This window comes from Sceloporus occidentalis, unplaced genomic scaffold, assembly GCF_023333645.1.
Source record: "Sceloporus occidentalis isolate IW3139 unplaced genomic scaffold, rSceOcc1.0.p SCAF_3, whole genome shotgun sequence".
NCBI lineage: Eukaryota > Metazoa > Chordata > Lepidosauria > Squamata > Phrynosomatidae > Sceloporus > Sceloporus occidentalis.
The window spans coordinates 195,250,073-195,266,758 of NW_028316983.1; the positions used below are offsets into that span (position 1 = coordinate 195,250,073).

General features: G+C 39.3%; 1 protein-coding gene across 16 annotated transcripts in view; it reads left to right on the forward strand.

Moving 5' to 3' along the window:
• DTNA (dystrobrevin alpha) overlaps window positions 1–16,686 on the forward strand; it is a 293,386-nt gene that overhangs the window by 42,962 nt on the left and 233,738 nt on the right. For 2 of the 16 annotated variants that reach the window (XM_089517253.1, XM_089517255.1), the window contains exons 1-2: window positions 733–778; window positions 3,089–3,165. The exons of 2 other annotated variants lie outside the window; for them this stretch is intronic. Coding sequence is in view for 11 of the 14 variants with exons in the window: in XM_089517263.1 (XP_089373389.1) it covers window positions 15,487–15,503 (17 nt within the window). In the remaining 3 variants the exon portion in view is untranslated. Of the gene's footprint in view, window positions 1–732; window positions 779–3,088; window positions 3,166–15,244; window positions 15,504–16,686 lie in introns of those variants that run through there. 12 more of the 16 variants (XM_089517256.1, XM_089517258.1, XM_089517257.1 and 9 more) reach the window with 9 other exon arrangements.

The following is a 16,686-nucleotide window of genomic DNA, read 5'->3' on the forward strand; positions in this document are numbered from 1 at the left end:
TACCTTCTTTATTTTCTTTCAAGTACACATACTATTTCTGCTCTGATATAGAGGCCTTGATAACCACATTGAAACATTTGTTTACAGCAACAGATAAGATGCAAATAAAGGCTTTGTTGTTGATGTTCATGTTTTGAATGGTAAGGTATTATGGGAAATGTTGCAAAAAGGATGTGTTGTGTATAAATAAGTCCTATTCTTAAAATGTACTAAATAAATTTCATGGAAAGATCTGTAGACAAGTGATAGCACAATAGAGTACCACTTATACCAAATATAGAGTGGGGATGTTCAAGAGCTGGATGAATCATAGGAACACATCTAATCCCAAAATAGGTGCTATGCAGAGGTATGTTTATGATTCCAGAGAAGTTAGCCTTTTTTGTTCATGACAGGTAAAAGTAACTAAAGAAACATACTGACTTTGAGATTCATGTCAAGGTATACATTGATTCTCTTAGTGCTCTTCTCTGGTTAGTTATTATAGAAAGATACCATGAACTCAGGAGCGAACAACTTTGATGGGTCATTATTTCCCACCAAGTGACACTAGCAGTTATTGTACATTAAAGGATTTTTAAAAAATAATTTCAAGGATTTCTTTGAGTAAACGCCGTAGTTCAGTTTTCAGCTCTTTTTCACTGTTCCAACTGGTCTTGCATGTCTAACTGTTGGTTGCTCCATTCTGTCCCTTATCATTCTTCTCCATTTTCTATTCTCCCCTCTCTCCAGTGAACACTCAGCATTCTGTGACCAGTAAGCATCTTTGGTCCTCACTGTAAGTTTTTAAAAGTATTTGTTTCCTGTCTCCCCCCCTCCCCCCCCCCCATGTTTTGTACTTTGGCAAACCTTTGGGTTCTCTGAAGCAGGCTTATGGCACCCTCTCTTTTTTGAAGTGTCCTTGTCTTGATGACAGTGTTGTTAGAACTCCTCAGTTGAGTTTGCTGTTGAAAGGAAATTCTACTTTTCACTAGTATCTCCTTATGCTTTTCTATCCCACATAGCAAGAAAGAATGCTAATTATGCCATCTGTGTTGCACCACCCTGTACTTTTTTTCTTACAAGGTCACTTGGCATTTGGCATTTGGCATTTGGCGTTTTGTGGTTTTGCTTATTGATAGAAGCTAGATGTATCTTCAAATTTCAGGACGTACATCAGATATTCTAGGCACTTGTCACTGCCACTGGAAATTTTATGCGCTTGAGTTCAAACAGGTGGTTCAGTAAATCTGCTGTCATACCAGATGCTATCACACAAACATTCTGTCTCAGTGAAGGATTGTCTGATTTGCTCCAAATAGAGTTGACTTTGATCCTACACAATGAAAATAGCTTGAAGATGGAACAAATAATGTTTAAATTAATCTCTCTCTCTCTCTCTCTCTCTCTCTCTCTCTCTCTCTCTCTGTATGTATGTGTGATGGGGGAGCCTTCTTTGGAAAATCTTTTGTGTACAATAAATGTTGCCAATAATTTTTAGGATGCTACAACTGAGGATGTTATCTAAAAACAGTATCATACTGTTTAGACTGCATTCACACTGCAGAAATGATCCAGGTTGACACCACGTTAACTGCCAATGGCTCAGTGCTATGGAATTCTAAGAATGTTAGCTTGTTGTGGCACCAGAGCTCTCTGACAGAGAAGACTGTGTCATAAAACTACAATCCCCAGAATTCCATAGCATTGAGCCATGGCAGTCAAAATGGTGTCAGACTGGATTATTATAGTCTAATTGTTCTTCTTGTTGTTACTGTTTTCTGTAATATGTCTTCAATTTGTTGAACATACTGAATTTGGAATTTCATCAATTTTGTGGTGCATTTTATCATTTTCATTGTCTTTAAAGTTTTAACTGTAGTCATTCTGAAGGGAAAGGTGTGATAAAAGGCTGATTTTAGGGGACTGATGTCAGAGTGAGGACAAATGAGAAGGGGAGGAATATTGTACCTACCTATAAAGAACAGCGATTCACTCAAAGTCATTAGGAAAGTCCGTCGCAAAGTTCAATGTATTTGGTCTTCCATAGATCTCAGACCCAGCAGATAATCAACAAGATCTTTTTTTTTCCTTTATGTGATAATTTATCTCAAGGTGCTAATGCATTAATTCATTTCAACCTTGAATTCTGATTAGATAATCAGAGAATAAATTAGAGTGTGGAGCAAGTTAGAGTGAGAATGACACTGCCTGGATTGGGGTGAATAGGAAAATATTTCCTTCACTTTTCCTCCTAAGATTCCTGATCTAGTGTAAACAGTACTTGCTTCCTTTATAACCAGTGTTGAGAAATGGAAGTAGAATTCTTCCCTGATGAAAGATATAGTGCATATATTCATCTAATTGGAAACCCCTATGGTTCAAGTTGAGGAAAGATAGGCTACTCTGTCTCTCCCATTGAACACCTTCCAAAGATCCTGGAATTGTTTTGGTTGTAGCAGTATCTGAATACTAGCCTTTTGAAAAGTCCCTCCATTTTTGGACTATAGCATGTCCATTGAGAATCACAGTTCAAAAAGTAACTTCTTCAAAGTCTACTGAGTACTGATGACTAAATTACCCAGGGAAAACCTATTGCTTTCCTAAGAAATACAGTTCAGTGGTGATGTGGGTTTCATCCCCCACAAAAAAAGCAGTGAACCATAAAAGTGCATAAACTACCCTCTTTATAATGCTGCAGGTTTTTCATGGTGCTAAAACCATGCTGAAAAGATCAGTAATCTGGTGATTTAAAGAAGTAAATGTGTTGTTTACATCTTATGTGCCACTGAAAATAACTAATGGAAGAAACAGAAAACAAAGCTGGGAATAAAAGTTAACTGTACAAACTCCTGGGAATGTGAGTTACGTTTTTAGGGCTAGGTTGTGACTTTGTCATTTGCTACTGGGAAGCTGTATTGCCCTAGAGAGAGATTAAATATCTCTGTGTTCCAGTTCTCTTTTGTTCTTCCTGGAGGGGAAGTTATCAGAGCACTCTTTTATTCTGGATAGCAGAAGGCCTCAAATGTACAGCACTCTCTCCTTTTTGTAATCTGATACAACTCTTACTGGCATGAGGAGTGAATATACTGTCTACTCTTGTTTGCAGGAAGCTGCCACCTTGAACATTCAGGAAAAAACAGTATGGTTTTTCATAAAGGGCAATGTTTATAGCTCCACTGAAAGGTCAGTTTTTTAAAAAGTAGTTTGGTATCAATATATAAGTGTTAGATGAGATGTTATGTTTTAAAATTCAAAACTCTAATTTAGTTTTTTGAAAAATGTTTTGTTTGACAGCTGTATGCATTTTTATTTTATCACACCTATGCGTATTCTATCACAGAATGTCACCTATGGGTTGCCAAAACTGCCTTTCTTTTAAATTTATTCTGGGTGTTTTTTCTTTGGGGAAAACAATTTCTATAAAATAGCAGATATAAATGTTTAATTATTTGGTTGCTGAATGTGCCTCAAAATCAGAGGTCTCTAGATTTATCATGACACCTTCTTTTTTTCCTTTTAAATGTAGCTGGAATATGCCTATATTTGGAGACTAAGGACCATTTCACTTTACTCAGGGGCAAAACAGACCACCCCTTTGAAGCAGTGTCCCACTGTCCCTTTCCTCATCAGATCAGGGCTGCAGCAACTGCATACCATTGCCCCGATCTGGCGCTTTGTCAGCACTAAAAAGAATAGCAAAACGCCACTCCTTTTAGCACCGGCAAAAAGGCACCTTTGCTGCTGTGGCTTTTCAATGCTCCTTTGACACAGGGTGTCTAAACGCTGCACCAACGGAGCACTGTAATGCCCCCACCATGCGGTTGGGTACGCAGCGTGACACCAGCGTGATGCCACCCCCATGCCAGCAACTCAAGATGGTCTGTTTAGCCCCTCAGTTACAGTGCTATGATTTCACTTTCAATGCCTCAGTGAATCATAAAACCCAAGATTCCAAAGGATGCAACCATGGCAGTTGAAATGAAATCATCATATTATAATTGTGTGGTGCAAGGGGGGGCACATACACTATCCTCACCATCATGACAATCTGTGTGGGTCTATCTTTCGGGAACAGTTGTTGAACGAATCTGTTCCATGTGTCAAGGTTATGTGGTATTCATTCACAAATCCCTGGGTCATCACTTCTACAGCTAGGAGAAGGAATCTTCAGGTGTCTTGGATTTGCTATAAGACTGAAATTCAAAGTTGAAAGAAATGAACTTATACCTTTCAGTTTGCTAAGATATACAAACATACACACATATGAAAGTGCCTTAAAACGTTTTGGATATTTTCATGGCAGCAGAGGAAAAGTGAGCAATGCATCTTGAATTGCCCTTGGGGGAGATGAGGCATGTTGGTTTAGATCTTTACAAATAACTATTTAATTGCACCTATCATTATATGTGTCAAGGAGGATAGAATCCCAACCAAGTAGATTTTTAAAGCTAAATAACTTTGGTCTGCGTTTATTTGAAGCATTTGAAACCCAAATTAAAAAAAGCTTGTAGCTACTTTGTATGCACATTTCCTTTGAAGTAAGTTCCATTGAACAGAGTGGAACCTACTTCTGATTAATACATGCTTAAGAATTTGCACTTGTTCCGGTCTCAGAAAAATGTAATATTCAAATCATAGACATAACCTCCAGTAGGTTGACGGGAAACAGGTATTCATTGCCGGGGGGGGGGGGGGGGGTTATGTCCTCAAAATGTCATAAGGCAAAACCATCTGGAATTTTTCACCTAGGAACACAAGAGGATGCCTTCTATTGTGTCAAATTTGGTTGCTGCTCCATCTAGCTCAGTCAACAAGCTGCAGTTCTGTAGGGTTTTCAACCCCACCTGGAGATTTAACCATGGGTTTTCTGCATGCAAAATGTGCACTTTACTGTTGTGCTATGGCCTTCTTCCTTCCTTTGCTGCCTCAGCTGCCTCATCTCTCTTCCTAATCACAAGTCTTAGGCTCATATATGTTGCCTTCTTTGTTACTAAAGTATATATGGTCTAGTGAAGGATTCATATCATATACAATGATGAGCTGTTCATACTGCAGAGACATACTTGCCTGCCATTGAGCAAATGAGCTCATATGCGAATAAGATGTCTGTAATATTTGGCTTATAACTACAATATTTCATTTTGTGTTTAGATCATACATACTGCCCCAGTTCTCTCTACCAACTATAAACTTGTCTTGCCACAGTAGGCTTCCAAACAAAGCATGTGATCTTCCACTTCATCCACTTTATTTCATGGGAGCTCTCAGTGATGCCTTTTCTGTTTGTAACCATTCTGTTTTTTTCAGAATTTCAAACCAAACAAATCAAAGAGAAAAGACACAATAGCTACCTTTTGTTTGTTTGCTTTTAAAAAAATATTTTATTAGTTCTCATACATTAAAAAAACAAACAAAAACACAGACCAAGATGTCATGCATACATATACAAATATTCAAAACCACCTACATTAATCTACCACCTGTTTTCTGGTTATACCTTCTACTTCATAAATTCTACTTCTTTTATGACCCCATATTTATAAACACATACTTTTTGTCATTTTTTCACATATAATGTCAGTACTATAAATGACTCCATTCCAAACCTATAACGAACTCTGATCCCCATTCTTTTCTGAAATAAGAAATCAAAGGCTCTAATTCCTTCTTAAATCTGTCTAAAGATTTATCCTTTAACAAATGTGTTCATTTGTCTGTCTCTAAGTAATGATATAATTTCAATAGCCAAGACATTATACTTTGACATTCATTTCATTTCCATTTTGATGCGTATAACGTTCTGGTTGCAGACAGTTTACAACAGTTTACTGTACCATATCTCTGATCTAAATTCTCATGCATAACCATACTCAATAGATACAGCTACCTTTTGTTTGGCACAATTAGGAGATGTCAGTTCGGAAGAACCCTAGTCAGATAGGGCACATACAATGAGAATTTCCTGTGCCTTTTGGTAAGAACATCTGATCTGAAATGATCTATAGATCCAGGTGATATTGCATATTGTGGCTGCTAAAATATGTGTGTATGTGTCTCTCTCTCTCAGTATGACTTGGATTTAACTACTCAAAGGTTCCTTTAGATATACCCTCCTGTAAGAACACACCCTCCATATATGCATGGATACCTTTGTATGGATGCTGTGTTCACAGTATGTTGGGCACTTTTAAAAATGCATCCCAGGTTATTACAAAATGAATATTATCAGGAAACAAATCTGGCACAGGGAGTGCATTGCTTCTCTTTTAAAATGTACAGTTTTTTGGAAAGTGTAGAAAACTTGTTTGGTATTATTTGTGGATGACTAATGGCTGTTATTTTTTTTTAACCCTACAATGAGTTTATGGTATATGTAGTGACAGTGTGTTAAGCTTACCACAGATAGTTGTCTTGTGTGAGCCATTGTTCCCTTTTTTGCTTGTAGTGGGACTTTTAAATTCCTCTTTTAATCCATTGCAGCATTACTGTGAATCATAGGCTTTGTTCCTTCTGAAGTCTGCAATGACCCACAGAATGTGAAGTATTTACTGAGTATATTATATAACATATCAGTCTATTGCTGTAAGCAACTGTGCTTGGATGGCTTCATGAGCATTAAAAAAAGAGTAAAGCAGCTAATCATAACATCCATCTTTATCTTAAAATGAGATCATTATCTTTAATAAGCTGCCTGTTGTAGAAAGAGACAGCACAGATTTCTAAACAATGGGGAAAGATTTTCTGTTGCATTCCCTGCAGCATGTGGTTAACTTTCACATTCAACATGGACATGACAGCAAAAGGGAAGAACATCTTTTACTATAACAATACTTAAAATTTCCTTAGATTTTCTTCCTTTTCATTACGTTTTCTAATTCCTCTGAATCTATAGTTTCTGAATAAATACCTGCCAGTACCCTCCTAATAAGGTCTCAAACAATAACTATATAAAACAAATAGGTACGGTCAGATGGGGTCTCCATTTCCCCTCTATTATTTTCCACTTATTCAACACTGATTTAAAGGGAATGTCCAAACAAATTTGATTCCAGAAATTTCAAGGTGATCTATGTCACTAACTGATAGAATTTAGCCAAAGGATTATTCCATTCCAGTAGTTAAATCCAAGCCACATTAGCTTAGTTTAATACAGTTATTCTCAGACAGTGGTGCAGGACCCCCAGGAGAGAATAAGGAGAAACAGAATGGTTCCCAATTGACAAAGGAGTCAGGAAAGGCTGTATACTGTCACTCTGTTTGTTCAACTTGTATGCAGAAAACATCATAAGAAGAGCAGGGTTGGACTCAGAAGGAGGAGGAGTGAAGATAGAAGGAAGAAACTTCAACAATCTAAGATATGCAGATGACACCATACTAGTAATGGAAAACAGCATATATTTGGAATAATTACTAAGGACACTTAAACCTAGATAACAAGGAAATCAAAATAGTCAAATATTGACCAGAATGGAGACTGCAGTCAAAAAACCAGAAGAAACAGAAAAGGCAACTATGTATAAAAGAACTAGATAAGAGCCTAAAAAGTAAAGATATACAACTGAACACTAAAGATAGAATTGTCCAAACCATTGTATTCCCTATCACCAGGTATGGATGTGAAAGCTGGACAGTAAAGAAAACAAATTGGAAGAAAATAAACTCATTTGAAATGTGCTGGAGAAGAGTGCTGAGGATAGCCAAAAAAGACAAACAAATGGGTCCAAGAACACATCAAGCCTGAACTCTCCCTGGAAGCCAAGATGATTAAATTGTGGCTGTTGTACCTTTCCACATCATGAGAAGGCATGAGTCATTGGAAAAGAGAACACTGCTAGGCAAGGTAGAAGGTAGCAGAAAGAGAGGAAGATCATACACCAGATGGCTAGATTAAACTAGGGAGATCAAGAGCCTGAGTTTGCAGGACCCAAGCAGAGCAGTGGAGGATATGGGATCTTGGAGATGTCATATCCATGAGGTCTCTATAAGCTGGGGTCGACTCAAAGGCAAATTAACAATATCAATAAGGCTTCATAACGTCTTGCTCCAACAAACCAAGTACAGCACAATTTAATACACTGTTATCTAAATTTCCACTTTAACTATAAGTACAAATTTATAGATGCAATAAAAACCATGGTTTTCCATTATGTGGACAAATGATGGTAGAACTTAGGGACAGTCTGTAGGTGCCCATTTTTGGTCCACAGCATTGCCATAGCAACCAAACTGCCCAGCAACACTGCAGACCAAAAAAGGAGCTGCCTAGAGTGGCTCCTTTTTGGGATGTCACAGCCCTTACAACATCTCTTCCTTTGCATGACGTATGGGCACTGTGATGCCCACATGCCATGCACACACCCCATGTGGGTGGAGCAGTGCTGTAATGGTGCCGCCTGCATGTAGTAGGGCTCGGGACCGTGCGGTTGGTGCACCGTCCTGAGCCCTACTATCTCTGCCAAGACGTCGTGTCCTGGCAACGTGTACTGGGCCTTATACTCACAGACTCTCACCTCACATGTCTTTCACCTTTATATCACCAAAGAGACCAAAAGCTTTCATTTCCTCTAAATCATAGGCTGTATTTGAACATTCACCTTTAGCTTTAAAAACCATTGTTTATGAATATGTGGATGAATAAAATGGCTGTACAAGCCTTTCATTCTTTTGCTCTTCACTTTTTCCATTAGTTCCAGTACAGAGATTCTGGGTTACATTAAGCCACCATTCCTAGTTACATTTGAAGCAGGAAACCCTGGCTTACTACCGATTAACAAACCAGGATAATAAGCTAGGATCCAATACTAAACTGGTACAGAGCTAAGTAAAGCATGTCTAATCATTGCACAAGTGCATTGATGAATATACTCATAATTTTCTGTTGCCTTTGAACCTCAAAAACATGTACTTTCCCTGAAATTAGTAAGTAAAATCAGAAACCATTTTTGATACTGGTTTGTTTAAAGCAAATGAAGTTTTAAAAATCTGCAGCTCACAATGTTCAAATGTAATGGGAAACCATGCTTTGTTTAAAACAGAAACCTCTGTTCTCCTTGCTGCTGTGAAAAAGGAGGAAGAAAAGGAATTTATGTTCCCCATATCTGCTTGTCCATGTATTAGGAATGCATCATTTCATGTTACACTTGAACTGGCTCCTTGTATAAATAGAAGGATGCTTGCATCTCTTCTATTATTTAACAACTTTTAATGAAAATTATTATTTAAGTGTATTATAATAATCTATATCACTGCTATTCAGAATGGTGGTCTCTGGCAAACTGCATGGAAAGAAACAGTAGCCAGTGGGGTAGATAACAGTACTGGTCCCTTGCACATGTAAAAAAAAAAATATTGCTGATCCTCCACATGAAGTACCTTAAATAGCACTGGTTTATATGATGTAGGTTATCCTGGAGAGACATTGAATCTATGTAGTCCACAGGGAAGCAATGTTTAGTTTGTGTGGAGAGATTTTTCTAATCTGCACATGTAATTGTGGGTAAAATCTGAGGGTGGTTTGTTACTTTAAGACAGAAGGTTGTTAAATGAATAGTGATGAGTTCTACAAATATTTTGCTTGAGCTCACTGAAAGAACACAGACAGTAAATGAACATTTGGTGGAAATGTGAATGTTTGGCCTGTTGAGGAATTAGAATTAGTGCCACATAATCTGATGTTTCATGCATGCTACACTTCCTTGAATGATTCGTTTGAATTAGGTTATAACTCAATTTTATTACGCAAACAAAGGTATTGATTATTCAAGAGGTGTTACCATCTTATTAGAACTGAATGTTTAGTCACATGAACAGGGTATAGTGAAGCAGCTGCCTTGAACAAATGATTCTGAGTGCCCTAAAAGAGCAGTGACTTTTGCTATTTATAGGATGTTCCTATCCATGTCTGTTCTGAAGTAAGTCCCTTCAGTTCATTGGGTTTTATTTCCAGGTCTGTGAGCGCTAATTGCACTTTTACTCTCAGGGAAAGATTCTAGTGCCGGGGGTGGAGCTTCCACCCTCCGGGGCAGGGCCGCATGCCGGGGGTGGAGCTTCCACCCTCCGGGGCGGGGCTGTGCCAGGGGGTGGAGCTTCCACCCTCCAGGGGCAGGGCCGCATGCTGGGGGCGGAGCTTCCACCCTCCGGGAGCCAGGCCTCCCCATCTTTGCTGGCCCCTGACGGGGCCCCAGGCCCCGTCAGAGACCGGCAAAAAAGCTGGTGGGGGCCCCAGCAACGGCACCGGGCCTCCCAGAGGCCCCCTGCCACCCTCGGAGCCCTCCTGGAGGGCCCCAGAGATGGCAGCGGGCCCACCAGAGGCCCCCTGCCACCTTCGGAGCCCTCCTGGAGGGCCCCAGAGACAGCAGCGGGCCTCCTAGAGGCCTGCCACCGCTGCCGCTGCGGCCACCCGTCGCAGCTTTTTGCTGCTCTGGGCGCCGCCCATGGGCGGCGAGGTCGCGCGAGACTTTGCCACCATTTTGGGTGAAAAAATGGCGGCGCCCATAGCCCCAGAGGCCGCTATGGGCGCCGCCATTTTGCCGCCCAAAATGGCGGCGCCCAGAGCGGCGAAAAGCCGTGACGGGCGGCCGCCGCCACTGTGGTGGCGGTGGCAACAGCACCAGGGGCCGGTTGGCAGGCCTCCGCGGGCCGCATCCGGCCCGCAGGCTGGAGGTTGCCGACCCCTGGTTAAAAAGTACAGTTCGCTCTTATACACAGATTTTTTTATACATGCATTCAAGCATCCATGGTTTGAAAATGTTCTATATAAGGGACACCATTTTGCTATGTTATTATATTTAATGGGACTTGAGCATCCACGGATTTTGTTATCCACGGCGGATCTTGGAACCAAACCCCAGCGTATAACAAGAGTCCACTGTACAGTCAGACTTCTACATTCACTGGGGTTAGGGGCACAGGACCCTTGCAAAAAGTGGAAAAACCATGAATCTTTGTAGCCCCCCCCCCCTCCAAAGCAAAGAGACACAAAATTATATTCTACATATTCAACCCATTCTAGATGCGTTCAATGAGGTGGGGTTCCTTCACAAGACATAAGCAGGCAGCTGGTGGGGCTTGCTACCACTTTCATGACTGCCCTACACCATCTTAATAGGGATTTACAAGGCTTGCCGCATGTTCACAGTCTCTCAGTCTCACAAAGCTTACAGTTCCTATTAAAAATGACATTAGGGCAGCAGCGGAGGTGGCAGCAAATAATTCACAAATAATAAAATCTGCAAAGGTCAAACCTGCAGATGTGGATGGCCAATTGTAGTCTATGTTCTGTTAACTCAATTGAGGGGAGAGGAGAGGCAGGGAATCTTGCCCTTCCAGTAGCTCAGGCAAAAGCAAGCTTCTGCAGCATCTGTTTTTCCTCATTGATAACTTTTGCTTCTACTGTCATTCGGCTACACATGTCCCAGTTTTTATTGGTGAAATATAGGAGGATATATTGGTTGTGGTGTTTCTAAAGGTATGCTGAGGAGTGAGTATTAGGTGTCTTTCCAGATATAGTTGAGACTGTAAAGTCTCAGCAACTTTACCCAGCATAACCAATGGTGAGGCCTGCTGGGAACTGAAATGTACAATGTCTTGAGGACTGTTTGATCCCCACTCTTGTTGTAGATTAAGCAAAGACAAATCCCCATTGAAGCCTAATAGTCTGTGAAGACAACATATAAAGGGAAACAGGGAACAGAGAGAAAAGGCATTTAATAATTGCAGTTCACTACAAGTCCTTTCAGGGAATGGAACGCAAATAAACGTTGGCAGTCTCTGAATTACAAGTTTAGTATGTATGAGACTTCCAGGGAGAAAAAGCAGTAGATGTACTTCTTGCTGTTTTTATTTATCAAACCTTCTCTCACATAAGATACAAGCAAGTTTTACAGAAATGAGAGCAGACATGGAAGAAATAGTTACTAGCAGACAAGCATGTATTTCTTTCCCTACCAATATACAAATCTTTAAATTGTTAGATAGTTTCTCTTTGGGCCTTTTAGAAGAAATGGCTCTTGCCAAAGGAGCTGGATTACAGTCAAGAAGTAGAATTAGCAACAAATTGGTGACATGGATTAGTTACTTATAAAGTTTAGGTCCTCTCCATTATAATAGATTCAATTAGAAAATACTGAGCTGTTTTCCATGTTAATGTGAAGTACTCAGGGTACATGGCATTTTTATACTGCTGTTTCAAAATGTTTCAAAGTCTTTTGATCAACAAACAAAAGTAAGCAAGCAAAATAAATCAACAGCAGCTATTAGACTTGTCTGCAGTTAAACTGGTTCTGAACACAGGTTTGTCCCTGTGTGCATTTCCAGCTGACCTAAGTGCTGCACTGGCTTCATTGCAAACATTACTAACACCTACCATCTGCAGAGAGGTTTTTAAAATTTTATTTTTGGTAGAATTTCAGAACTTGAGTCGCTGTAAAATACTAATGTTTTGCCATGTTTTGAATGAATAAGACTGTAAATTTATATTTTTACTGGCTTCAGCTAAAGGAGCCGAATAATTCATTTGGTTTACATTTCCTCTTGATGCTTGTGCCTTCTGCACTTACACAAATGTGTGCTATGAGAAAATCTACAGCTGAACATGCATTTGCTTTTTTTTAACAGAATTAAAACTCATCTGATGTATATTTATTAAAGGCAAAATAGAAGCTTGTGTTGGTTTCAGAACTAATGGCATTCTAGCTTGCTTCCAGCATATACATGTCTATACAAAAGTATGCTTTAGTGCAGCCTAGACTGTGGTCAAGTCATATATCCCTGCAGAATTATATATTGGATGTTATTGAATTGTCAGTTGAAGGCAATAGCTTTACACAACCCCATGAGATCACCTGCAAAATTATCAAGTGGAAAGGAATGCTAGGATAAGGTGACGAGTAGAGTTGGATAATACATACTGTCAACTGGGTGTAGTTTCAACTTTAATGCTATTCCTTAATGCTATTCAATGACTTTTAATTCCTTAATGCTGTTCAATAACCTTTATTAGTGAAACATGATTCAGCAGATGGTATACAGAAGAAAAGCATTCTGTCTCTTTCACTGATGGAGTCCAACATCTTCTCACAGCCAGTGTTAGAAATGGGCCCCTAAACAACTGATTCTACCCAAACTGTTCCTGGCCAGCAAACTAATTCCCCATGGCTGGCTAGGAACCCTGGGCTGGGGTGTACCCTGCCTGCTGGGTGAGGCCAATAGGAGATGGACTGCTAGTGCTTACAGGTTGAATCTCCCTGATCCAAAGTGTTTTGGATTTTGCATTTTGGAATGTTTACATATACATAATGGGATATCTTGGAGATGGTTCCCATCTAAACATGAAATTCATCTATATTTCGTATACACCTTATAAATATAGCCAAAGGCTTTCATGGCCGGCATCCATAGTTTTTTGTGGGTTTTTCGGGCTATGTGGCTATGTTCTAGAAGAGTTTATTTCTGACATTTCACCAGCATCTCATCTTCAGAGAATGCTGGCATGAAAGAGAGGGGTGGTGTGTGTGTGTGTGTGTGTATACACACTGTGTGACCCTGGAACATGGAATTCCTCCAGACCCAGGGTCACACAGTGTGTGTGTATATGTGTGTGTGTGTGTGTGTGTGTGTGTGTGTGTGTATATATATATATATATATATATATATATATATATATATATATCCACTCTCTTCCAGGTCAGCATTCTCTGAAGATGCCAGCCACAGATGCTGCCAAAATATCAGGAATAAACTCTTCTAGAATATGGCCACATAGCCTGAAAAACGCACAAAAAACTATAGCCGGTGTTACCTCATAAGTGGTAGTATTTAGATGCATACCACCTCTGCTGGTGAGGGTAATAGACATTCTGACTAATAGCCATTCACAGCTTTGTCCACCATTAATTTTTTGATCTCCTTTAAAAGCTGTCCAAATTAGTGGCCATCACTACATCTTGTAGTAGTGAATTCCACAGCTTAATTTTCCCTCATGTAAAGGTATATGTCCTGAATCTCAACCATTTATCTTCCTTGGATGGTCGTAGCATTTTAGAATGAGAGAGGGAGAAAATATTATCCTTGTCTACTTTCTCCACATCCAGAACAGGCACACTTAGTCATTAACTAATATTAGATCTGGCAAGAGTATTAGATTTCAGCTTTCTTTCTTGGAAATCAACTTGGCATCCTTCCCTGATGTTTCTGCACCAGCCTGTTTTCTAAAGCCATTAATATTTCTTCTTAAAGTGCTAGGGAGAGGACTAGATAACTGTAAAGCTTAAGCTTTCCCAGCTCGGTTGTTTGCCCAAAGGTGAATTACTGTGTACTTACAGTACTTGACGTTAGGAATGATCAGACAAATTTATAGCAGATAGATCAAACAGAAGCTAATATCTCTAATTGCTAATTTTTTTTACTTTAGACATAATGAATCTAAGTGGTTAATTCCATTAAAATCTTCTGCTCAGTTCAGAATTTAATCCATATTAACTCACTAGTCGTTTTTTAAAAAATAAAAACAAAATAATAATTATTGTTTAATTTGGGTACTTACCAGATTTGCAGATAAGGAGAAGATCTATCCCATTAGCTTTCACATAATATATGAAGGGAATGCCTTTTTGGAGATGGTGAATGTAGTATCAATGCTGCATATACAATACATTGTTAATGTTCTCAATGCAGTCTAAAGCAACACTTTTGTGGAAATAAGTTTCATTCAAGTAAATGGCACTTACTTATGAACATACATGATTGTTTGTTCATTTATTTAGATCTCTCTTTCCAAGACAGAATGCCCTCAAATGGCACTTTGGGGTCCAAGTATAAATATAGTTTGTTCATTTTTATAATATTCAGTTGTGAAATTGAGAGGGTGTTATTCTTTTCATTCAGATCTATATATGCTGCCTGATGTAGAGTACATAATTATGTGTGTTCTTAAGGCCAGATAGCTCCTGTGCTCTGTTGCTGCAGGCTCTCAGGAATGTCACTTGCAGAACATTCCTTTCCTGGGCAGCCAAGTTTGGAAGCTAGTTTATTCCTGGCTGCAAAACTGCGAGTATGTCTGAATGGGACACATGGCAAGAGAACTTCAATTTCAGTCTGTACTCACACACCAAGAATCAGTGAGAGTGCCTCCTTTCATCTTGCAGAGACAGGTAACAACAACCACAAAAGCAGCAGCTGTGTGAGGCTCTGCAAAGGAAGGAAAGTGAGGGGGGTGGAGTGACAAGGGGTGGGGGAGAGGAGAGAAAGGGAGTGGATCTGAGTGCTTGTGATTGGTAAGCTTCGTAAATGCATCTGCCAGCAGGACTTCGGTGGAATGTGAAACCAAATCATTTACAAGTTAAAGATAGACTCAAGAGTACATAGCATCTTGGGCATGGGTTTCAACTCAGTCTCTTGCCAACTTCTGCCTTGGGGAGCTTTCATTTTGCTGCCTCCTGGGCTTCCGAGTTTTTACTCTTTCAGACTGTCAGTGTATTGGAATTACTAGGGGTGTGTGAGAAGATCATGGTGCATACTGCAGGGTAAGTAACAAGTTTTATTTGAACTCTTCATTGCTTATACCATGTTTGTTCACTTTCTTTGTCTAAGTGTTTTATGGAAATATGCCTACAGGTAAATGCTCCTTTTTTTGTCCCTTAGGAATGGATCAGAATGCATGCCTCGGTGAGCTGGCATTCTACAACTTTTCTTGTTGTGGCATGCATAAGGCACATTTAGTCTGAAAGTGGTGTTCTATTCCTGCTAGATTTATTTTTCTATAACAGTGTTCTAGATGTTTTTTTTTATTTGAAGAATGCAGAAGGCACTTCTGCAGTGAGTAAGTTAATACTAAATTCTTGTTGTTTCTATTATTATTTTGATGGTTTAGTAGCAGGCAATTCTAGTTGCATTTTAGTGCTTCCTGTGATTCCATTCTGGTTCTGGTTCTGCGTACCTTGGAAATGCAGCATTATCACCATCCCTACTTCTCAGTTTGCTTTCTTAGTAGTGTATTTCACTGTGGGTTGTTTTCTTCTATGCCTATACATTTATGTTCCATTAAAAATGAAGGATTATCAAGCGTGATCTTGTGGTTAGTTGGACAAAAGTCTGAAATGCTTGTTTATTAGATGGGTCTACTTTTTTTTAAGTCTTCTGATCTTCATTTTATTTGACTTTGAATTGTAATATTATGCTCAGATATTTGTGCATATATGCCAGCGAGGTTGGTATATCTTTTGCAAGAAATGAATGTTGTTTACATTTGGAAAGAAGATTTAATGGATTTAAAAGTGGGGGACCCCTTTTTAATGTCAGTGAATAAGGAAGGGCCTGGGCATGCTTACTTCCTTGCCAAAAATGAAATGCAGTACACAGGCTGTGGTTTATTTTATTAGACTTTGTTAAATGTTGATCTTGTGTGTAGTTATTTGCAGCTTGCACTTTTACTATGGTGTAAAACATTTCCTGCTTTCCATTTGGAATATTAGCTTTTTGAAATTCTACCTGTAAAAAGCCTTGTTGCTCTAGCTCAAAGTGTTTGCTTTTAATGGAGGTATAAAATTCTTGCTCCTCTGCTTTGCATTTTGGAGAATTATTAGATGCCATAAGGGAATATTTAGCTTGAACATATGAAGAGGAACACTTGGCTGCAGTTAGAATCTGTTTCCATTAAAAAAAAAATGGGGAAAACTCCTGCACCTGACATTTTGTTCCTTTTCCTTG